Source organism: Pygocentrus nattereri, chromosome 18, assembly GCF_015220715.1.
Source record: "Pygocentrus nattereri isolate fPygNat1 chromosome 18, fPygNat1.pri, whole genome shotgun sequence".
In the NCBI taxonomy this organism is placed as follows: domain Eukaryota; kingdom Metazoa; phylum Chordata; class Actinopteri; order Characiformes; family Serrasalmidae; genus Pygocentrus; species Pygocentrus nattereri.
Window position 1 is genome coordinate 385001 of NC_051228.1, and position 24852 is coordinate 409852.

Consider the following 24852-nt stretch of genomic DNA (forward strand, 5'->3'; position numbering starts at 1 on the left):
CTGTGTTAGACTGTGTTGTATTGTACTACACTGTGTTAGACTGTATCAGACTGTGTTGTACAGTATTAGGCTGCGCTCTATTGTACCAAACTGTGTTAGGGGGTGACTGTGCTGCAACATGTGATCAGTGCTCAGGCTCCTATGTTGCATAACAAGCTTCTCCTCATCTATTGTGCACTCATGAACTATCTAAGGAAATGCAGCAGATCCACACAGAGTCACTCTCTCACTGCCAGTCTACACCCAAACTAAACCACACTCGCCCATTTATCGCCAGCATACAGTGCCAATCTGACCACAGTGGTTTTGGAAAACTACAACAGATTATAATTACAGTAACATACAATACGTACTACACTAAGTGAATTTCTCAGATTACTTTAAAACATAAAACTAATCATTAAAATGCAGATATTTTTATGTATTGTTCTACTGTCTGTATTTCAGTGCTGTGTAAACAATTCCTCCTGTCACATTTTCTCACTGTAGAATAATTATTATAATTATAATAATAAGGAATAATAACCTGTACGCCAGAAAACGCTTATCAACCACAACCATCTCCTCATCACCGTTCTTCCACAAGCATGAAAGAAGCATGCAGTTGTTCTCAGAAGCTCACTGTACCTGATGTTGATCTCTTTAGAGGAAAAGCCATCGCTGACCTCACGTCCAGAGAACAGGGAGAAAGTAGCTGGAGCTTTCTGAGCTTTCTGAGCTTCGTCTGTGGCCCATTAAGGCCGGACGAGGCCGCTGATGAGAGCAGCTCATTATCATCATTACTGACAGGACTTTATGAGTTTACAGCCTCTCATCAATGATTCATACTGTATCACCACTGATCCTGCCAACAGGAGCATCAGCTGAGGGTCGCTGGAGAAGGGTGACCATCTCCTCCACCGGGCAGCTACACACTAAAGAGGGTTACAGCAACAGTTCAGTGAAAAAAACTCTAATTCTCCCCGGTTTCCCAAAACTATAGCTCATAAACTAAAGAATTTCTTCAGGACTCCTCGTATAATTTAAACCTCTAATCAAAGTCAAAAAAGCTGCTGTGTTGGTCGATTTTGGTCAGCAGTGTCTTAATGGCTTGCACCTTTGTGTGTTTGGGAGCTGCTGTGCAGGTTTGTGTAGCACAGACAGTCAAATAGTTTCATTTTTGTACAACCTCTCTGACTGAATTCTTACTGTGACTTTAAGACTGATATATGTAAATGAGCTCTATTCTAATTGGCTATCCTGTAATGCCTCAGTCCAGGCTGAAACACCCATTATGACATAAAAGAATGGGGCTAAACTACTGTAGGCTAAAAGGGTGGGGCTAAACTGCTGTAGGCTAAAAGGGTGGGGCTAAACTACTGTAGGCTAAAAGGGTGGGGCTAAACTACTGTAGGCTAAAAGGGTGGGGCTAAACTGCTGTAGGCTAAAAGGGTGGGGCTAAACTACTGTAGGCTAAAAGGGTGGGGCTAAACTACTGTAGGCTAAAAGGGTTGGGCTAAACTGCTGTAGGCTAAAAGGGTGGGGCTAAAACACTGCAGGCTAAATGGGTGGGGCTAAACTGCTGTAGGCTGAAAGGATGGGGCTAAACTGCTGTAGGTTTATGGGCGGGGCTAAAGTGATGTAGGCTGAATGTGACATCACAAAAGCACTTAATTCAAGCTGCTTAGTTTCCATATATGGCCTGTACTGGGCAGTGAACATTTTCTGTGCTACTGGCCCTTTAATAAGATGCTTATACCATAACAAAATGTTCAGTTAAATAAATGTGCCACAGGGAATATATCAGCACTAATGATACGCTGGTGGACGTCTGGCTGCTCTCTGTGTCCACAAGCGGTCAGCTGACCAGCTGATGGCATTTTGCGAGGCTTCTGTCCACTCAGAGCTTTAATGGCGTATTGATTCAATGAGGAACCAGACATGACTCGCCCAGAGAGAGAGAATTCAATTAGTCCTGCTTTCTTTCCTATTAGAAAACAGAGTCATCTGTAATGAAGAGTGAGCCGGGCGCTAACGTCCACCTCCCACCAAAACCATCAGAGACCACCCTTTCGTTTACTCTGTTTACAGACAAAGCAGCAGCTGAAACTGACGGACTCTGACGCTCCAGCTCGGCGATATGGACATTTTCACAGCACACACTGTTTCACAATATTCATGTTTTCAGACATCTGATCAGCTGGAAATAAGAAAATCGGCAGTAGTGATACATTTAATATTAAACACAACTAATTAATACTAAAATACTATCAAACTTTAATCAGAGTGATTTTTATTCAATATTTGGCATTAAATCCAGTTAAATGGGACTAATTTTGCTCTAATAATGAAACATGCAGTTGGTCAGTACTGATTATATACATATGATCAGAAAAGAATATTATATTGAGACATAATTAATCACAATGATGATATCTATTGTCCTATCGCCCAGCCCTGCACTGACACTCACACAAACAGCTACACAAACCCACCCTACCTGCCTTCACACTCCTTCTCACCTGATTACAGGAGATTAGACACAAGTACCACTTGCTTACAGAAGAAGAAATTCAGAAGAAAATATATAAGAGCTCCAGAGAAAACGTGCCTCCTAACAATCACCTGGAAGAGCTGGTCGACCCCAGAACTGCCCCCATCAGATAAACAGCACTGAAAGCTTTGATCTCTGAGAGAGAGGAGAAGATCAAGCTGCTTCAGATCTGAAAACATCCACAGGTGTTTCTGTCCATCCTTCCACTGTGAGAAGACCACTCAGCGCTGTGGGTCTGAAAGGACGTGTAGCTGATCAAGAAGAACCTCACTGAGAAAAGGAGACAGACACATCAAACAGAGAAGCTGGACGATGGACTGACCACCCCAGAGTCCAGACCTCAGCACCACTAAATGGGTTTGATCACTTCAGAAAATCATCAACCAGCTTCTCAGACTGAGCTCTGGAGGCGTGTCTGCAGGTTCTTTGAGGAGCTGGAAGTGAAGCTCCTGAGAAGAACGGAAGCTGGAATGACGGGAGAGAGAGACTCGCTGACTGGACACGGCTGAGAGGAGATTCAGCTGATCAGTAATTTTCTCTTAAATATGAGTTAAAAGTGACTTTTTAATGTTTTTTTGACTGTAAAGCAAAAAAAACCGAAAGGTCACAGACTTTTGAACTGGAGTTCAAAGCGTTTTGCCTTTTATTTAAAAGGTCGTACTGTAAAAGATTTAAATCTCTTTCATTTGTTAGGAACAGTTTGATTTCTGTTCCTAATAGATCGTTATATTATATATATTTATTATATAATTTAAAAATCCTTTCTTTATCAGTTACATTTCACCTTTTTATTCATCAGTTGTGTCCATTCTCTGTTTATATTTGACTGAACGTGAAGTCTGTCAGTGTAATATCGTGATCATGATGATGATGATGATAACAATATCCTCATCATCATCATCATCATCATTACTATAATTACTGGTATGTGTTTCACAGTAAAAAGCCAAAGACAGAGTTAAAGTTTGGAGCACAAACACAGACAAAGCAGCACAAGAAGAGCTTGATTTAAATGGCTAATGACGTGTTATGTAAAGCTGACCGGTGCTCTGACCACTAAGACTGGAGTGGTCATTAAGCACTGTTTATGAAAACCCTCTAAAACTCTAAAGTCCTCTCTGGACTTCTCTCTGGTTCGCCTCTCCTTGACCTTCAGGGTCACAAACACACAGAAATATAACAGAACTTCACTCTGTTTATCAGTAAAATAAAAAGACCACACCCACCGTCTCAGTGCAGAACCCACCCGCCACCAGCAGGTGGAGCTGTGAGCCACAATGATGGGCCAAAGGGAGAACATGTGGGTCAGAAAACTTACCAAGCCGCTCCACATTCCCAGCTTCTCATCTGACCTCAACTCTCCACCTTAAGTGGTGCAGCAGGTGCCTCAGGCGCCCGAACGGAACCTGCACCATTTAAGGGGGAACAGAAAATAAGACCTAGAGCCTGGAGAACATGGAGCTTAGACTCAGACTAAACCTGAAGTTAGACCAAATATGGTTTCCTACCTGCTGAAAAACGACCGTTAGGATTAAAACCAAATGCTTTAATGAGAACTGATCACTAGTTTTCTGTAGAACACCTTTAGAACCCATTAGGAGGCCATCAGATACATTTAGAACACTGGTCACCTGTTAAACCATTAGGATCCTTTACACTGTGATATCCACCCATTAAAATCATCAGGAACCAACAGACACACTTAATGGTTTCTATGTTTATTTTCAGCTGAGTAACTGGATTTAAGAACTCTGACCAGTCCTGATGGCCTGCAACGACAGCCTTTTCTCTTCAGTCTACACTCTTAAAAAGACGGTTCTTCAAGGGTTTAGTAAAGACAGTGGTTCTAGATAGAACCATAATCACCCAAAAAACCATTTGCAAGCCATTAGCTTTTGGATCCTGCTTACTGTATGACACACACACTGGGACCCAGTTTACACCCACAGAGGAGAATCTGGGTGGAATTTAATGAACATGCAGAAAACAATGAAAACAATTTCTGTATATACACTATATAATACACGCTATATATACACACATATACAGTCGATATATAGATGATGGCTATATGTACACTATATGGCTGTTGCTTAAAGCCCAGTATCTCCAAAATGGTTCACAGGACACGAGAAAATGTCAAATGGATGTAAATGGAGCAAAAATCCTGGACCGCTGTTCGGACCGTATCTGCTGCTCCATTCATCCTGATATTTTAACAACTCATCAACAAATAAAACAAGGGCTCGGTAAATAACAACAACACAATAATAAGATCATTATTTTAATATTATACATGGCATGCAGTGACCAATAATCACAAGATCCTTCAGAATAAAATAATAAATAAATGAATCAGTAAAGAGCAGCAGAACCCTCAGGCTCGGCCTCGTCCACTCAACTCTGAACAAACCGGGCTTAACAAACAAAGCTCTGCTCAGTTAGTGCTCCAGTTACATCTCTAAATGTTTACATAAACACTGTTTACCATCATCCAGCCGACGCCAGCTCTGAGGTCAGAACCAGGTCACAGAAAGGGTCAATAAAAACTCGGCTACACCAGCTCAGCCCAGAACAGCGCAGGAGCAAACGTGGGAGAAGTGAAGTGAATGCAGAGGCAGAGGCGTCTAAATCAGCACTCAGGGAAAGTAAAACTAAAAGTAGCTCTAAAAGTTCTTCTACAATAAAACGCTAAAGCTCCAAGATCTGAGACGCCACCAATCACAGAGCAATACAGACGTCATCAATGACAAAACAACGAAATCCCACTAAAAAGCAGTTAGTGCCTAAAAAAAAACAGCGAAAACGAACCTGAGCAAGATTCCTTCACTCACTGCTACAGAGCCCAGCGGGTGACATGCCACATACATAAAAACAAGGCGTGGCCACTCCTTATAACGCATGGGAATGAGATCCTAACGCATGGCCACGCCTTATAACGCATGGGAATGAGATCCTAACGCATGGCCACGCCTTATAACGCATGGGAATGAGATCCTAACGCATGGCCATGCCTTATAACGCATGGGAATGAGATCCTAACGCATGGCCACGCCTTATAACGCATGGGAATGAGATCCTAACGCATGGCCACGCCTTATAACGCATGGGAATGAGATCCTAACGCATGGCCACGCCTTATAACGCATGGGAATGAGATCCTAACGCATGGCCACGCCTTATAACGCATGGCAATGAGATCCTAACGCATGGCCACGCCTTATAACGCATGGCAATTAGATCCTAACGCATGGCCACGCCTTATAACGCATGGCAATGAGATCCTAACGCATGGCCACGCCTTATAACGCATGGGAATGAGATCCTAACGCATGGCTACGCCTTATTAACGCATGGGAATGAGATCCTAACGCATGGCCACGCCTTATAACGCATGGCAATGAGATCCTAACGCATGGCCACGCCTTATAACGCATGGGAATGAGATCCTAATGCATGGCTACGCCTTATTAACGCATGGGAATGAGATCCTAACGCATGGCCACGCCTTATTAACGCATGGGAATGAGATCCTAACGCATGGCCACGCCTTATAACGCATGGCAATGAGATCCTAACGCATGGCCACGCCTTATAACGCATGGGAATGAGATCCTAACGCATGGCCACGCCTTATAACACATGTCAATGAGATCCTAACGCATGGCCACGATTTACTAAGGTGCAACAATGAAGTTGTGGCCACGACTTAGTAAGGCGTGGGAACGACATCACGCCTTGCTAAGCTGTGGTGACACATTAGGATCTCATTCCCACACGTTAATAAGGCTTGGCCATGCAATAGAATCTCATTCCCATGCCTTACTTGTGACTCATGGCCACAACTTAACTATCTTGTTGCCACACCTTACTAAATCACGTTGTTTTTATTTTTACAGGATGTCACCTGTGGAGCGTCGTACATTACTGAACTCGAGTAGAAGTTAAAGTATTACGATGTGAAAATACTCAGCAGAGTACAAATCGACCAATAATATACTTAAGTACTAAAGTAAACATAATTACTACAAACCCCTGAATAAGTGACTGTAAAGCTACAGAGCAGCTGCGTTATGTTCAAGTACCGGCTACCGGCCATCAGCTCTCAGCTACCAGCTATCAGTTATCAGCTACCAGCTCTCAGCTACCAGCTACCAGCTCTCAGATACCAGCTATCAGCTACCAGCTACCAGCTACCAGCTATCAGCTACCAGCTACCAGCTCTCGGCTACCAGTTACCAGCTCTCAGATACCAGCTATCAGCTACCAGCTACCAGCTACCAGCTATCAGCTACCAGCTACCAGCTCTCGGCTACCAGTTACCAGCTCTCAGATACCAGCTATCAGCTACCAGCTACCAGCTACCAGCTATCAGCTACCAGCTACCAGCTCTCGGCTACCAGTTACCAGCTATCAACTATCAGCTACCAGCTACCAGCTCTCGGCTACCAGTTACCAGCTACCAGCTACCAGCTCTCGGCTACCAGTTACCAGCTATCAGCTACCAGCTATCAGCTATCAGCTACCAGCTATCAGCTATCAGCTACCAGCTATCAGCTACCAGCTACCAGCTCTCAGCTACCAGCTCTCAGCTACCAGCTATCAGCTCTCAGCTACCAGTTACCAGCTATCAGCTACCAGCTACCAGCTATCAGCTCTCAGCTACCAGTTACCAGCTATCAGCTACCAGTTACCAGCTACCAGCTCTCAGCTACCAGTTACCAGCTACCAGCTACCAGCTACCAGCTACCAGTTACCAGCTCTCAGCTACCAGTTACCAGCTATCAGCTACCAGCTATCAGCTCTCAGCTACCAGTTACCAGCTATCAGTTACCAGCTACCAGCTATCAGCTCTCAGCTACCAGTCACCAGCTATCAGCTACCAGTTACCAGCTATCAGCTACCAGCTCTTAGCTACCAGTTACCAGCTAACAGCTACCAGCTACCAGTTACCAGCTACCAGCTATCAGCTACCAGCTCTCAGCTACCAGTTACCAGCTATCAGCTATCAGCTACCAGTTACCAGCTATCAGCTACCAGCTATCAGCTATCAGCTACCAGTTACCAGCTATCAGCTACCAGTTACCAGCTACCAGCTATCAGCTACCAGATATCAGCTACCAGTTATCAGCTACCAGCTATCAACTACCAGTTACCAGCTATCAGCTACCAGCTACCAGCTATCAGCTCTCAGCTACCAGTTACCAGCTATCAGCTACCAGTTACCAGCTATCAGCTACCAGTTACCAGCTACCAGCTATCAGCTACCAGTTACCAGTTACCAGCTACCAGCTATCAACTACCAGTTACCAGCTATCAGCTACCAGCTACCAGCTATCAGCTCTCAGCTACCAGTTACCAGCTATCAGCTACCAGTTACCAGCTATCAGCTACCAGTTACCAGCTACCAGCTATCAGTTACCAGTTACCAGCTACCAGCTATCAACTACCAGTTACCAGCTATCAGCTACCAGCTCTCAGCTACCAGCTATCAACTCTCAGCTACCAGTTACCAGCTATCAGCTACCAGTTACCAGCTATCAGCTCTCAGCTACCAGTTACCAGCTACCAGCTATCAGTTACCAGTTACCAGCTCTCAGCTACCAGTTACCAGCTACCAGCTATCAGCTATCAGCTACCAGCTACCAGCTATCAGCTACCAGCTACCGGCTATCGGCTACCAGCTACCGGCTATCGGCTATCGGCTACCGGCTACCGGCTCTCGGCTACCGGCTACCAGCTACCAGCTATCGGCTACCAGCTATCAGCTATCAGCTATCAGCTACCAGCTACCGGCTAAACCGTGATCGACTGTGTTTATCCTGGTTTTCTGGAACCTGTTTGAGCTCATTTTAGCTTCATCAGCGTCTGAGGTTTCAACTAAAACTGCAGTACGTTGGAGAAACGGTGCGACAGACTGGCAGTGAACTCAGCTTAGCCCTGAATGTGGTGGTGCTGTGCTCTGGGTGGGGAATCTGTTCACTACTCTGGCGCCAGCGTGTAGTGAAGGCTACATCCGGGCTTCAAGCAGGTGTCTGATATCCAGCAGGTGGCGCTGACAAACCTTCCGGATTCTTCTTTTCCTTCAGGATGAGGAGGTTCCAGAACGGGCAGCAAAAGAGCTCAGTGCACTTGGTGTGAAACGGAGACGGTTCTTTCTGTTCTAAACTCAAACGCTCGGCCGAGTCGTCCCGTAGCAGAATGTACTCCTTCCCATCCAGAACCGTGTACACTTCAGCAGAACAGCACCACATTCCACACCAGAGGGAGGGGAACCGTCAGATTAGCAGATACAAAACAGCGTACACACACTGCTCCATAGCTAAAGGAGAACTCCACCCATTTCTCAGAATTAACTGGTTATGGTGTAGTCAGAGCAATTCAGAGCGGTTCTCTGTTCTAGATAAACTGACCGAGTCAGAGCCGCTCACAGTGTTGGTGATGGGAACCAGACGTCCCTCTAAAAGCTCCTACAGAAAGTTCCTACATGAGCTGGTTCTGAATTCACTGCCTGATGACTGAGACGCTGTTTTATGAGAGTTTAGAGAACTTCAACTCCATTCATGGTGGAGGGAGACATGCAGGGCGCTGTGCGGCAAAATAGTCCCCAAAGAAAACTCATTATTCCAGATTTTCCACTGTTTTCCATCATCAGCATTCCATATAAGCTCAGAAGACTCGTGTAGGTTCTCTGGTGGTTCTGGGTGGTAAATAAAGTGTCTATATCTGTGTTGTAGTCATGGCAACGCCTGGTTCCCATCACCACCACTGTAAAGACGTCTGACCCGTTTCATTCCAAACCCTGAATCTCTCTGGGATTCCTCTTTAATTTAGCTAAATTCAGAATCACGCTGTCAGCAGCGTAGAAGACCTAAGACCATCAGAATAAAGATAAAAACACTATTTCTCCACTTTAACGGTCTTTATGTACGCAGAAGGTGGAGTTATTCCAGGTGGTTGCTGTTTTTTTTCCTGTAGACATTTTTGTTTACATCTCAACCACTGCATTATGTTTTGGAAAATCAGTGGACTTTCCCACTGGGCTTCACAGTCCTATCAACCGCAGACAGCTCCGCAGCTTTAAACTTCCATCTCCAGAATTACACTAAAGAGAAAAGCGGCGTTTAATTCCATTTTCTGTCCAAATCCAGGTGAGGGTCATCTTTGGCTTCGGCTCTAGAGGACTGTTAAAGGCTGGACTGAATGATGCCTGGTTCCCTCTCAGTCTCTACAGGCTGCACTGACATCTAGTGGCCAAACTGTGCATGTGCACACAGTCTCTACACCTGCAAGAGCAAATAATTAAAACCATTCATTACAAAACGGTGTGAACTGTTACTGCAGTCACAGACCACAAACAGCAGCCTGTACTACAGTCTTTACAAGACGGTTCTTCAACGGTTCTCTAGTAAAGACAATGGTTCTATATACAACCATGACCACTCAAAGAACCATTTTCAAGATTAAATGTAAGACTGTATATGTGAATGTTGTACACGGTTCTGTACATCACGGTTCTACATAGCATGAAAAACGGTTCTGCTATCGTTACAAGGTCAGCAGCAGGACACTTTTTAGTGCTACATAGAACCATATACAGCACATTCTCCATCAGTCTAAGTGTGAAAATGATGCTTTGAGGGTTCATTATTCATTCATCTTTTTTTTCAGAGTGTTAGCGGTAAGATTCGTTTTAACCAATGAACTCCACAAAGGCCAGCAAACACGCTCCAATCCACTCTGTCGCTGGGATTACTTCATTAAAATAAGACCAGGTCCAACGTTCTGCAGGACACACAGCACCTGGATTAACTCCACCTTCTGGTTTATACTTAAAGGTCTCTGGTCACCCACGATACCATGGTCCTGAGTTTAGCTAACATAAAGGGGAACCTCAGTGATTTTTCAAAATTCCCCATAACTCTGTGTTTATGATGTAACCAGAGATCCAGAGGGTTTGGTGTGAAACGGTTCAGACGTCTTTACAGTGGTGGTGATGGGAACCAGGCGTCGCCATGACTACAACACAGATATAGACACTTTATTTACCATCCAGAACCACCAGAGAACCTACACGAGTATTCTGAGCTTATATGGAATGCTGATGATGGAAAACAGTGGAAAATCTGAACTATTTTGGGACTATTTTGCCGCACAGCACCCTGCATATTATGTATCCCTCCACCATGAATGGAGTTTAAAGCCAAAATCTTCTCAAAACTATCATAAAACAGTGTCTCAGACAGAGTTAATAACCAAGATGACCGCACATGACTGGACACTGCAGCTGTTCTGAGTCTCTAACAACTATTGCTTGTGTTCACCTGCCCCGATAAACAACACACACAACTATTACTGCTGCTATGGACAGCAGCTGGTCTATTTTCCCTGCTGCCCTGGGCTTTATATGAGAATTTATAGTGTAGTGTTTGTATAGTTTGTCTGTCTGCTGTTCTGTGTTGAGTGTAGCATTATGTCCAGGAGAAACGACAGTGTGTTCCTCTCTCTCAACACATCTGTGACGAGAAGAAATGACAGTAAAGCTGACTTTGACTTTATTTCAAGCAATAACATTTAGAGGTGGACATCTGGTTCCTATCACCACCACTGTGAGCAATTCTCTGCTGAAAAAAACAAGTCTATGCAGGTCTGGTGCTGGTTTAGCTCATACACCACAGCATGGTCATGCTGGTTGACCAGCATACCAGTGTCAAAACACAACATATGCTAGTTTTGCTGGCTTTTCCAGCAAAACAATCACACCAGACCACTCTGAATGATCTTAACCACCTACATATACAGCATTTTTTCAATTTTACCCTTTAAAGAACTTTCATTGACACAACAGGTAGCCTGTGTAGATCAGAAGACTCCACTTCTAAAAGGCTAATGGAGAACAAGCGGGAGGTTAATTGGGTAAATCCGAAACCACCAGAGGGTTCCTCAAGTTCCCCGCTGGGTCAGAAGCGGCCCTGAGGGTCTCAGAGACGTAATTAAAAAGTTACAGCATCTGCTGAGATGTTCCTTCTTCAACCTCCCACCCTTTCCATGATGTAATGAGCTTTGAAAGTAAGAGCTGAGTCAGAACTGAGTTACTGCTGCAGCACTTCAAACAGGCCTGGCTTCACTGTCACCTGACCAGAGGGGCAGAACACAAACCAGTGGGCTCTATTCTGCTTCACAGTGTTATTCCCGGGGCTGAATTTGGCTTCCTATTCTAATCTGCCCGCTCCACCTTAATCGGTCCAGCAACTGCTGCAGCATTTAAGGTGGAACGGGGAAATTCGAACAAGAAGGTGGCGAATAAGGTGAGGTCAGCTTCGTGTCTTCTCTGGCTTCAGTAAAACATGTAGCTCATCTTTAAAACAGTGCGAGGCCGCTGGTGACACAAAAAGAGCGCATCCCGGTTTCATAAAGCACCACATGCTTATTTAATGAGGCAGCCTCGCCGACCCCTCTTTGTCTCCATGGCAACAGGTCTCACTGCTGAGCTACCGTTAGCTTAGCCGTGCTTTGTCTCCTCAGGAGAAAACATCGATAAATCCTCGTGTTTTACAGTTATGAACTTCACTTAAGCTAGGACCCGAGTGTAAATGCAGCTTTGGTGTCGATTTAGTTTGGAGAGAGCTCGCAGTGTTCGACTAATTGGGCTAATTCGACCCAATTGAAATTAATAGTAGCTAGCCGGCTAAATCTCGCCGCTGCTGAAGGCGCTTTCTTTTTTTCCCGCCCGATTTCACACAAGTCCCGCCTACTCCGCTTGGATTGGCTTATACGAGCCCAGCTCTGTGCTACGATTGGCCGACTGCGTGAAAACCAAGCCAGGCGCGGGCCCCTCTAGCCAATCCCAGCGCAGGAGGCGAGTCTAGTCGGAAAACAGGTGCAGAAATGAAGCGTAGTAGCCAGCACGGCTAAAGAGAGTTAAAGCGACAGTAACGCATTTTCACACGTTAGTTACAAATATTCATCTTTTTCTGTCGAAACCTACATTTTTATGGTTTTGAGACTCGCTTAAGCATAATGGTGGCCCAGAACGCAAAATACGCCCGCTAAACAAATATGAAGTGATATTTTATTCCTAATCTCATCATCTACAGCTTTTCTCCAAAACGTTGTTTATACTAAAATCACCTTATTTACTAAAATCCCAGTTCTCCTCTTTTTTGGTCGACCTTGCTGAAATAAGCCGAGAGGAGCAAAACCACCATCTGTTAGTCTATTTTCGCCACAGTGAGCCATTGAGCTCCATCTGTGAGCTCCTACCTTTGCTCGCATCTTTGTCTTCCTTCGTCTTTGCTGCCTTGGCGCTCATAGATCCCAGCTTGGAGACACAGATCCGGGTGAAGACTTGCAGCAGAACCGCCTGAGCACCATTTAAAACTGGCTCTTCGCTCCTGAGGTGGCCAGCCTCTCCTTAAAGGCACCAGCTTCCCCCAGTAGGGCTGCTGGAGCACCACAAAGCCACCAGAGCAGAGAGGAGCTGGAGAGCACCAGGCTGGAGGGGTGTATTTATAGAACCAGCCTGGCATCAGCGCACCTCCAGGTCCATTTCTGCTCAGTGAGAGGAGCTGGACTCAGCACAAGGCAGGCTTCACTGAACGGACTCCACAACATCTGGCTGCTTCACCTGGAACCTCCCAGTCTGCTGATCTCAGCTCTGAGGAGCTCCAGCAGGCGGAGGAGGGCTTAACAAACTGCCGTAGAGAAAGTGGCTGTGGGGTCCAGCATGGAGGTAAAGGTCATGGCTGGTTGACTGAATCAGCTCTCAACTTCAGCTCGGCGTGTGTGACGTAACAGAGCTTGAGGAGCTTCTCCCTTTAAAGCAGAACAATCACATCATCAGGCCATCAGACCTCCTCCTGCTGAACACGCATCAGCCCACGATTCTACACGTGTAGAAGCAAAGAAACTTTATAATTAGATTTTTTAAATTTACATTTTATTGAACTTCTAACTCTAACATAAAACGTTATGTAGCTCATAGTAACATTTTTGTAAACTGCTGATGGGTGGAGCTAAACTGCTGTAGCTGAATGGGTGGAGCTAAACCGCTGTAGGTGAATGGGAGGAGCTAAACTGCTGTAGCTGAATGGGTGGAGCTAAACCACTGTAGCTGAATGGGTGGAGCTAAACCGCTGTAGCTGAATGGGTGGAGCTAAACCGCTGTAGCTGAATGGGTGGAGTTAAACTGCTGTAGCTGAATGGGTGGGGCTAAACCGCTGTAGCTAAATGGGTGGAGCTAAACCGCTGTAGCTGAATGGGAGAAGTTAAACTGCTGTAGCTGAATGGGAGAAGTTAAACTGCTGTAGCTGAATGGGTGGAGCTAAACCGCTGTAGCTGAATGGGTGGAGCTAAACTGCTGTAGCTGAATGGGTGGGGCTAAACCGCTGTAGCTGAATGGGTGGAGCTAAACCGCTGTAGCTGAATGGGAGAAGTTAAACTGCTGTAGCTGAATGGGTGGAGCTAAACCGCTGTAGCTGAATGGGTGGAGCTAAACCGCTGTAGCTGAATGGGAGAAGTTAAACTGCTGTAGCTGAATGGGAGAAGTTAAACTGCTGTAGCTGAATGGGTGGAGCTAAACCGCTGTAGCTGAATGGGTGGAGCTAAACCGCTGTAGCTGAATGGGAGAAGTTAAACTGCTGTAGCTGAATGGGAGAAGTTAAACTGCTGTAGCTGAATGGGTGGAGCTAAACCGCTGAACCACAGAGTGGGGAAGAGTGACGCAGCCTGCTGAGAGGATACAGCGTTAGAGCGTCAGCGCCGGAGGAGGAGGCCGAGCGGGACGGAGCGGCGCCGCTGCGACTGAGCCGCTCTGTGAGTGCGCCACGCAGCAGTCGGGCAGGTTAACTCCGCAGCTTTATATAAACCAAATGCAACATGAATAATAGAGTTTACTCTCCGTGTTCAGAGCCACGGAGATTCAGTCACAGTCGGCTTACGTAAACCCGCTGTAAGCACTCCGCTGTGTGCAGAACTGTATACGAACACTATGAATATTTCAGTCATTCAGCTGTTCTGGAAGTGCATCTGCCTCATATCAGACATGTTTACTGCGCCTGGATCCTGTAGGAACAGCAGAGCCCGTATCTGTGTGAATGATATTGATGTCCGGTGCGGCTGCCCGAGGACCGGCATCACAACACATACAGGTCATATAAGAGAAAAGTAAAGAATCTGAATCAAGCGGTGCTCAGAGCTCAGATATCCAGCTTTCTCAGTACTGTGATCTTTCCCTGGCTACACTTATGAGCTTTGTGCACCAAAAGCAGTCATACAACCTCTCATTATCCCTCACAGTTAAACAGGCGATGCCTTTAAGACTGATATATGTAAATGAGCTCTTTTCTGATTGGCTGCTCTCATGCAAAAAGTAGGCCAGCCTGAAACATTCCTTGTAACTTTTGTTTGAATGGGTGGGGCTAAACTGCTGTAGGCTGAATGGGCAGAGCTAAACAGCTGTAAACTGAATGGGTGGGGCTAAACTGCTGTAGGCTGAATGGGTGGAGCAAAACTGCTGTAGGCTGAATGGGCAGAGCTAAACAGCTGTAAACTGAATGGGTGGGGCTAAACTGCTGTAGCTGAATGGGTGGAGCAAAACTGCTGTAGACTGAATGGGCGGAGCTAAACAGCTGTAAACTGAATGGGTGGGGCTAAACTGCTGTAGGCTGAATGGGTGGAGCAAAACTGCTGTGGGCTGAATGGGCAGAGCTAAACAGCTGTAAACTGAATGGGTGGGGCTAAACTGCTGTAGGCTGAATGGGTGGGGCTAAACTGCTGTAGGCTGAATGGGCAGAGCTAAACAGCTGTAAACTGAATGGGTGGGGCTAAACTGCTGTAGGCTGAATGGGCAGAGCTAAACAGCTGTAAACTGAATGGGTGGGGCTAAACTGCTGTAGGCTGAATGGGCGGGGCTAAACAGCTGTAAACTGAATGGGTGGGGCTAAACTGCTGTAGGCTGAATGGGTGGGGCTAAACTTCTGTAGGCTGAATCCAGATTTGCTAATTAATAAACTTAATAATCATTAAGAAATAATACCTAAAATAACTGCATCTCTAATCTTGTATCAGTGAGTTTGTCTGCTGTTTGTTGACTTGGTGTATGAAGACTTTCTAGAATAACAACATAAACGGTGATTTTTCTAATGCAGTTTTCTTTGCTTATGATCACCTGTCAGGATTTTATGTGTGGCTCACGCGTCAGGCTGGTCACTGGACCCTAACTGTGGTCATCCCTGAGTCAGTTACAGGAGGTCAGAGAGAACATGAGCACACATACACACTCGCACACAGAGCAGCGTCATCTGTACAACATTCACACTCATCAAACATGATGATAAAAGCAGGTTGTTATAGATGAAAACACTGACCAACAGAGCACTGACCCACAGGCCGGTCAGAGTAAACGAAAAAGCAAGTAAAGCTGCTTTACTGCTTTAGTCCTGTTTCCTAAATGTTTTCAGTTCAGACTCAGATCCACCCACTTCTTCTGCATCAGCAAGTGCAAACACAGCTGCGCTGGACTTTGGAGTGGACAGTCCGAGTGTCTGTCCAGTTGGGAAAGTTTGTGGCAAAATGGAGAAGATTAAACTGTTTCTTCTGATCTGCGGAGTTTTACACGAAACACGACTCACTTCTGGAGGTAAAGCTGACGATAATTTCTCTCCGTATTCTTTTATTAATCATTTATTTACGATTCCTCAACACGGTGAGGCTCGTACTGAACAAGTAAATAAATCCCGCTTATGAAGAAGCCCTAACACTAACCCAAGCAGGGACTTAAGACTTAAATATGTTTTGTTTTTGCATTAAATTGTTCAGTTTGCATTCCTGGATTAGCTCAGAGGAAACCAAGTCCTTGGATTATTTTAGATTTTATATTCAAACTTCTTTATTTCAGATATTTTGAGTGTGTAAGTGATTGGTCATTTTCATGGTGAGAGGTTTGGTCAGTTAATTAAAATGTCTTACAGTGATAAAACAAATCTTTAAAGGTGTCATTTTTTCCCATAGATTTAAAATTTTTTGAAAAGCAAGATCTTATTCTATCTCCTAACTGTCTATGTCCATCTGTCTGTGTCCAGCGTCTGTGTTTCTGTCCCGACAGTCGGCATGGTCAGTTCTGTCCAGGCAGAAGCGTTACAACACCGGAGCGTTTGAGGAGATGATGAAAGATAATCTGGAGCGAGAGTGTATAGAGGAAAGCTGCACAATAGAGGAAGCACGAGAAGTGTTCGAGAATGATGAGAAAACAGTGAGTAACTAATGAGAATGAAGAGAAAACAGTGAGTAACTAATGAGAATGAAGAGAAAACAGAGAGAAACTAATGAGAATGAAGAGAAAACAGTGAGTAACTAATGAGAATGAAGAGAAAACAGAGAGAAACTAATGAGAATGAAGAGAAAACAGTGAGTAACTAATGAGAATGAAGAGAAAACAGAGAGAAACTAATGAGAATGAAGAGAAAACAGTGAGAAACTAATGAGAATGAAGAGAAAACAGTGAGTAACTAATGAGAATGAAGAGAAAACAGAGAGAAACTAATGAGAATGAAGAGAAAACAGTGAGTAACTAATGAGAATGAAGAGAAAACAGAGAGAAACTAATGAGAATGAAGAGAAAACAGTGAGAAACTAATGAGAATGAAGAGAAAACAGTGAGTAACTAATGAGAGTGAAGAGAAAACAGTGAGTAACTAATGAGAATGAAGAGAAAACAGAGAGAAACTAATGAGAACAAAGAGAAAACAGAGAGAAACTAATGAGAATGAAGAGAAAACAGTGAGTAACTAATGAGAATGAAGAGAAAACAGCGATAAACTAATGAGAACGAAGAGAAAACAGAGAAACTAATGAGAATGAAGAGAAAACAGAGAGAAACTAATGAGAACGAAGAGAAAACAGAGAGAAACTAATGAGAATGAAGAGAAAACAGTGAGTAACTAATGAGAATGAAGAGAAAACAGTGAGTAACTAATGAGAGTGAAGAGAAAACAGTGAGTAACTAATGAGAATGAAGAGAAAACAGTGAGAAACTAATGAGAATGAAGAGAAAACAGTGAGTAACTAATGAGAGTGAAGAGAAAACAGTGAGTAACTAATGAGAATGAAGAGAAAACAGTGATTAACTAATGAGAGTGAAGAGAAAACAGTGAGTAACTAATGAGAATGAAGAGAAAACAGTGAGAAACTAATGAGAATGAAGAGAAAACAGTGAGTAACTAATGAGAGTGAAGAGAAAACAGTGAGTAACTAATGAGAATGAAGAGAAAACAGTGAGTAACTAATGAGAGTGAAGAGAAAACAGTGAGTAACTAATGAGAGTGAAGAGAAAACAGTGAGTAACTAATGAGAATGAAGAGAAAACAGTGAGTAACTAATGAGAGTGAAGAGAAAACAGTGAGTAACTAATGAGAATGAAGAGAAAACAGTGAGAAACTAATGAGAATGAAGAGAAAACAGTGAGTAACTAATGAGAGTGAAGAGAAAACAGTGAGTAACTAATGAGAATGAAGAGAAAACAGTGAGTAACTAATGAGAATGAAGAGAAAACAGTGAGTAACTAATGAGAGTGAAGAGAAAACAGTGAGTAACTAATGAGAATGAAGAGAAAACAGTGAGAAACTAATGAGAATGAAGAGAAAACAGTGAGTAACTAATGAGAGTGAAGAGAGTGTAATAACAGTGTAATAACAGACTGATTCACGCTCTCCTCCTCCCGCAGATGGAGTTCTGGGCCGGTTATATCGGTGAGCACTGATTAAATCTGATTAAATACATTTATACTGTCTGAGTGTAACTGACTCCTCTTCACTGACCTCCAAACAACACATCCACATCAACTGTCTGTAGTCTATAGCTTTGTAATAACGACTGTGTGTGTGTGTGTGTGTGTGTGTGTGTGTGTGTCTGTCAGATGGAGATCAGTGTAACTCGTCTCCGTGTCAGAACGGTGGGACGTGTGAGGACGGGATGAGCGCGTACGTCTGCTGGTGTCCAATTGGCTTCAATGGCAAAAACTGTGAACTAGGTAACATCAGAGCCCCCATAAACACACAGATATCAGAAATATGTCCACTACATTTCAGACACATGTCCTGACCAACGTATATGTCATATACACTCAGCTGCTTGTTAACACAAATAGCTAATCAGCCAATCACACGGCCGCAGGTCACTGCATTTAGGCCTGTAGAGGTGGTCAAGACGACCTGCTGAAGTGCAGACCGAGCATCAGAACGGGGAAGAAAGGGGATTTAAGGGGCTTTGAACGTGGCGTGGTTGTTGGTGCCAGACGGGCTGGTCTGAGTATTTCAGAAACTGCTGATCTGCTGGGATTTTCACGCTCAACCATCTCTAGGGTTTACAGAGAACGGTCCGAAAAAGAGGAAATATCCAGTGAGCGGTCAGTTGTGTGGACGAAAATGCCTTGTTGATGTGAGAGGTCAGAGGAGAACGGGCAGACTGGTTCCAGATGATAGAAAGGCAGCAGGAACTCAAATAACCAACCAGAATCTCTGAGGAACGTTTCCAACACCTTGTTGAGAGTCTGCCACGAAGAATTAAAGCAGTTCTGAAGGAAAAAAGGGGGTCCAGCCTTTTACTAGCAAGGTGTACCTAATAAAGTGACCAGTGAGTGTATATGTACAAACTCATCAACCACTTCATTCTGACCACCTCCTAGTTTCTACACTCACTGTCCACTCTATCAGCTCCACTGACCGTTCAGTTCCACTTTGTAGTTCTACAGTTACAGACTGTAGTCCATCTGTTTCTCTGATACGCAGTGTGTCGGTTGTTTACCCTGTTGTGTGTCGGTTGTTTACCCTGTTGCATGTCAGTTGTTTACCCTGTTGTGTGTCGGTTGTTTACCCTGTTGCGTGCCAGTTGTTTACCCTGTTGCGTGTCAGTTGTTTACCCTGTTGTGTGTCAGTTGTTTACCCTGTTGCGTGTCAGTTGTTTACCCTGTTGCATGTCAGTTGTTTACCCTGTTGTGTGTCAGTTGTTTACCCTGTTGTGTGTCGGTTGTTTACCCTGTTGCGTGTCGGTTGTTTACCCTGTTGCGTGTGAGTTGTTTACCCTGTTGCATGTCGGTTGTTTACCCTGTTGCGTGTCAGTTGTTTACCCTGTTGCGTGTGAGTTGTTTACCCTGTTGCGTGTGAGTTGTTTACCCTGTTGCGTGTCGGTTGTTTACCCTGTTGCGTGTGAGTTGTTTACCCTGTTGCGTGTGAGTTGTTTACCCTGTTGCGTGTGAGTTGTTTACCCTGTTGCGTGTGAGTTGTTTACCCTGTTGCGTGTCGGTTGTTTACCCTGTTGCGTGTGAGTTGTTTACCCTGTTGCGTGTCAGTTGTTTACCCTGTTGCGTGTCGGTTGTTTACCCTGTTGCGTGTGAGTTGTTTACCCTGTTGCGTGTGAGTTGTTTACCCTGTTGCGTGTGAGTTGTTTACCCTGTTGCGTGTCAGTTGTTTACCCTGTTGCGTGTGAGTTGTTTACCCTGTTGCGTGTGAGTTGTTTACCCTGTTGCGTGTGAGTTGTTTACCCTGTTGCGTGTCGGTTGTTTACCCTGTTGCGTGTGAGTTGTTTACCCTGTTGCGTGTGAGTTGTTTACCCTGTTGCGTGTCGGTTGTTTACCCTGTTGCGTGTGAGTTGTTTACCCTGTTGCGTGTGAGTTGTTTACCCTGTTGCGTGTCGGTTGTTTATCCTGTTGCGTGTGAGTTGTTTACCCTGTTGCGTGTCAGTTGTTTACCCTGTTGCGTGTTGGTTGTTTACCCTGTTGCGTGTGAGTTGTTTACCCTGTTGCGTGTGAGTTGTTTACCCTGTTGCGTGTGAGTTGTTTACCCTGTTGCGTGTCGGTTGTTTACCCTGTTGCGTGTGAGTTGTTTACCCTGTTGCGTGTGAGTTGTTTACCCTGTTGCGTGTCGGTTGTTTACCCTGTTGCGTGTGAGTTGTTTACCCTGTTGCGTGTGAGTTGTTTACCCTGTTGCGTGTCAGTTGTTTACCCTGTTGCGTGTTGGTTGTTTACCCTGTTGCGTGTGAGTTGTTTACCCTGTTGCGTGTCAGTTGTTTACCCTGTTGCGTGTCGGTTGTTTACCCTGTTGCGTGTGAGTTGTTTACCCTGTTGCGTGTGAGTTGTTTACCCTGTTGCGTGTCGGTTGTTTATCCTGTTGCGTGTGAGTTGTTTACCCTGTTGCGTGTGAGTTGTTTACCCTGTTGCGTGTGAGTTGTTTACCCTGTTGCGTGTTGGTTGTTTACCCTGTTGCGTGTGAGTTGTTTACCCTGTTGCGTGTCAGTTGTTTACCCTGTTGCGTGTCGGTTGTTTACCCTGTTGCGTGTGAGTTGTTTACCCTGTTGCGTGTGAGTTGTTTACCCTGTGCGTGTCGGTTGTTTATCCTGTTGCGTGTGAGTTGTTTACCCTGTTGCGTGTGAGTTGTTTACCCTGTTGCGTGTGAGTGTGCTGTTAAAGAGGCCGTGTGTGTGTTCAGAGATGGCGCGTCAGTGCGACGTTAATAACGGAGGATGTATGCAGTTCTGCCTGGTGGATAAAACGTACGGCGCGGTGTGCGACTGCGCTGACGGATACAGACTCGCTCTGGACAGCAGGAGCTGTGAACCCACAGGTACCTGACCGCTCTATAACAGCCGAGTGAGATACACTGACATAAGAAAACTATCTAAAGATCTTCATTTGGACCTTTATCTTAAAATCATGTACTTCATTTTGACCTTGGAGATTCCCCTTTAATGCGTCGGTGGTTTTACACACCACAAACCGTCATTATTCAGTTTTACCCAGCATCTCTTCGTCCCGTAAACAGGCTGATTTTGTTACTGTATTGAGATGAGCTTTGATCTGATTGGCTGTCCTCGATTAAAAGCTCAAAAACACAGACTGACTGGGCAGAGCTAAACTGCTGTAGCTGAATGGGCGGAGCTAAACTGCTGTAGCTGAATGGGCGGAGCTAAACTGCTGTAGCTGAATGGGTGGATTATTTACGTGTGTTCTAATTTTAGAACCAGTAGAACCACAGTTACTGCCCAGCTCAGTACTTTTCATCAGGAGTTTTCTCAGGTGTCCTAATGTTTGTGTGTGTAAGCCTGAATGTTCCCGAATTCCCTGTTCACAGCGAAATACTCCTGTGGCCGTTTGAGTTCACACGTCGCTAAAGCTCCTTCTAGCAGAACACTTTTCAGCGCAGGAACGGTGAACCGGGTCCACTCTGTAGAACATCAGAACCTCACAGAGAGTAACCTAACAGAACCCAGCAGCACAGTTTCCACAGCGCTCAGCAGCGCCACCACCAGGCTGGCCACAGAGCGTGACTGGGCTTTCTTCCCCACCCTGCCCACCATCACGGAGAAGGACAACGATGACCAGCGCATCGTCGGAGGAAACGAAGCCACACCTGGAGAGATCCCCTGGCAGGTGACACGGAGTGTTTTTATTACTTTGTGGGGACTAAACATCACCAGAACCTACATGAGCTCAACATTTCAAACTTTTCAACCATTTTATGTTATGAACTATAACTGATACTAAGGAGGTCCAGCCAGATCAATAACCAGGGGAACAATAGTCGCCTAGCAGCGTGCTAACATTTTAAATCAATGACTTATTTTCTCAAGATATTGACTTTCTATGTCATAAAGGGTCATCAGTTGGTCAGCTGCTGTGGGAAAGTAGAGCAAAAATACACAAAATAAAATGAAAGTTAAATGAAGATAAAAAAACTGAAAATTTGATTAAACATCTGACAGTAAAAAAAACAGAATAGTAAATAATAGAATATTAATGAAATAATTAAATAGTTAAATAATAATTAAAAGAAATTGAAACAAGTTGAAAAAAAAAATTTGAAAAAAAAAATTCAAATAAAGAATTAGGAAAAAATGAAAGGAAACAGGGAATGCCAAACTTCCACACAAATCAAAGCAAAGTAAAAATGTAAAAAACGAATAAAAAGTTCAAAAATAATGTTATGGAATGTTTGGAACTGTTCTCTGTGTTCTACACCAGGTGGCGCTGGTGGCAACAGATAAGCAGTTGGTGTTTTGCGGTGGTTCTCTACTGACCGAGATTTGGGTGGTCACAGCTGCTCACTGTCTGGTGGACGCACAGAACACCACCTACTTCGTCCGGCTGGGTAAAACCAACACACACACACACACACACACACACACACACACACACACACACACACACACACACACACACACACTCACACTCACACAAACACACACACACAAACTCTCACACTAACTCTCACACACACACCCACACACACTCACTCACACAAACACACACACACACACAGGCACACACACACACACACACACACTCACACACACACGGGCACACACACCAGTAAACTCTGCTAAGAGAACACAGATAATGCCTGCTAACTGGTTTAGGGTGCAGTCTCTGTTGTTTCTCCCCGACTGAGCTCGTCTCTCCTTCTCACGACTCTCCAGGAGAGCATGACGTTAGGAAGGAGGAGGGGACGGAGAGCAATCACGACATAGCCGAAGATCACATCCATCCCAGCTACAACCGACAGCGCGGCCACAGCCACGACATTGCACTGCTGAAGCTGAAAACCCCCGTCACCTTCTCAGACTACATCATCCCCATCTGCCTGGGGCCCAAACAGTTCACGGAGAACCTGCTGAAGAGCGTCCCCAACTCCCTGGTGAGCGGCTGGGGTCGGCTGCGGTTCGGCGGGAGGGAGTCCGCCACGCTGCAGAAGTTGGAGGTCCCGTTTGTGGACCGAACCGAGTGCAAGGGGAGCGATAAGATCTCCCGCTTCATGTTCTGTGCCGGATACAGCAGCATCCAAAAAGACTCGTGTCAGGGGGACAGCGGGGGTCCGCACGCCACCAACTACGGGGGCACCTTTTTCCTCACGGGCATCATCAGCTGGGGTCAGGAGTGCGCCAAGGAGGGCAAGTTTGGCATCTACACTCGAGTGTCCAGATACATGAACTGGATCACTAACATCACCGGAATCAGAGCAGGATCCTCTGGACAATAACACTGACCTGCAGGACCTGCAGTTCAATCCTGTAAACACACAACAGGCCAAAACACAGAAATAAGCAGTCTAGAGTATTTTACCGTTACCTGACCGATTTCTTGCCATTTACTTTCCCCAAAGCAGTTTGTGCCAGGGTCTCTAACCCTGCCTTCCTGTGGAGTCTGATTTCACCCACAGCCTGCCACACCTGGTCCAGCTAGCCAGCTTCTTCAGCTGTTCCTGATTGGCTGGATCAGGTGTGGTAGTGTTGGGTTAACCCTTACAGGTCAACTAGGTCATAAATGAAAGGACAAATCTCAGGAAGGCTCCACGCTACTGACTCGCTTTTGTTTTCTGGGAGGGTCGCGCTTTGCTGTTCCTTTCAGAAGCTTATAATCCAGCTTACCTGCAGAGTCTCTGTATAATAAATCCTTACTGACCGATCAAACACTGAACTTCTGTGGTTATTAATCTGCTTCTGTGTTGAAAAGAATTATTGTTGTTATTAGCATGGCTGTTAGCCGTCCACTGATGCCTTGCATTGAGTCTGTCAAGCAATCAGAGGCTGTGTTCCTGACTCGTTGACCAATCAGAGGCTCTGTTCCTGACTCGTTGACCAATCACAGGCTGTGCTTCTGACTCGTTGACCAATCAGAGGCTGTGTTCCTGACTCATTGACCAATCAGAGGCTCTGTTCCTGACTTGTTGACCAATCAGAGACTCTGTTCCTGACTTGTTGACCAATCAGAGGCTCTGTTCCTGACTCGTTGACCAATCACAGGCTGTGCTTCTGACTCATTGACCAATCAGAGGCTCTGTTCCTGACTTGTTGACCAATCAGAGGCTCTGTTCCTGACTTGTTGACCAATCAGAGACTCTGTTCCTGACTTGTTGACCAATCAGAGGCTGTGTTCCTGACTCATTGACCAATCAGAGGCTCCGTTCCTGACTTGTTGACCAATCAGAGGCTCTGTTCCTGACTTGTTGACCAATCAGAGGCTCTTTTCCTGACTTGTCGTCCAATCAAACTGGGTTCCTTCTGGGCTGCCGCTCTGCAGAGATTAGTGTTTTCCCTCCTTTAATGCGCTACACTGGATAAATGAAGGTTAATTTTAATGTTAATTAGCTAATTTGTTTAATCAGGTGTGTTTAATGAGGTTGAACACTGAAGTCAGCAGAGCTGCGACCCACGAGGACTGGAGTCTGACACATGCTCATTAACATTAATCTATTGTAATTGACTTATTTCCCCAAAATAATGACAGTGATTTTTTTCTCTTTGGGATGTTATGAATAATTCATTATTTTTGA

At 45.0% G+C, this 24852-nt stretch overlaps 2 protein-coding genes across 2 annotated transcripts in view; one reads left to right on the top strand and one right to left on the bottom strand.

The window, feature by feature from the left end:
- Nucleotides 1–13279, bottom strand: part of fgf13b (fibroblast growth factor 13b) — a 30248-nt gene extending 16969 nt beyond the window's left edge. Inside the window, exon 1 of the mRNA XM_017725738.2 lies at nt 12797–13279. Within this exon, the coding sequence (XP_017581227.1) occupies nt 12797–12845 (49 nt within the window). The 5' untranslated portion in view covers nt 12846–13279. The remainder of the gene's footprint in view (nt 1–12796) is intronic.
- A 2750-nt stretch (nt 13280–16029) lies between these two features.
- f9b (coagulation factor IXb) lies at nt 16030–23989 on the top strand. The gene is made up of 8 exons (XM_017725737.2): nt 16030–16172; nt 16615–16784; nt 18255–18279; nt 18447–18560; nt 21013–21147; nt 21655–21953; nt 22545–22671; nt 23000–23989. Exons 1-8 carry the CDS (start codon nt 16106–16108, stop codon nt 23557–23559), a joined length of 1497 nt encoding a protein of 498 aa, XP_017581226.2. The 5' UTR covers nt 16030–16105; the 3' UTR covers nt 23560–23989.
- Nucleotides 23990–24852: the final 863 nt, after the last annotated feature.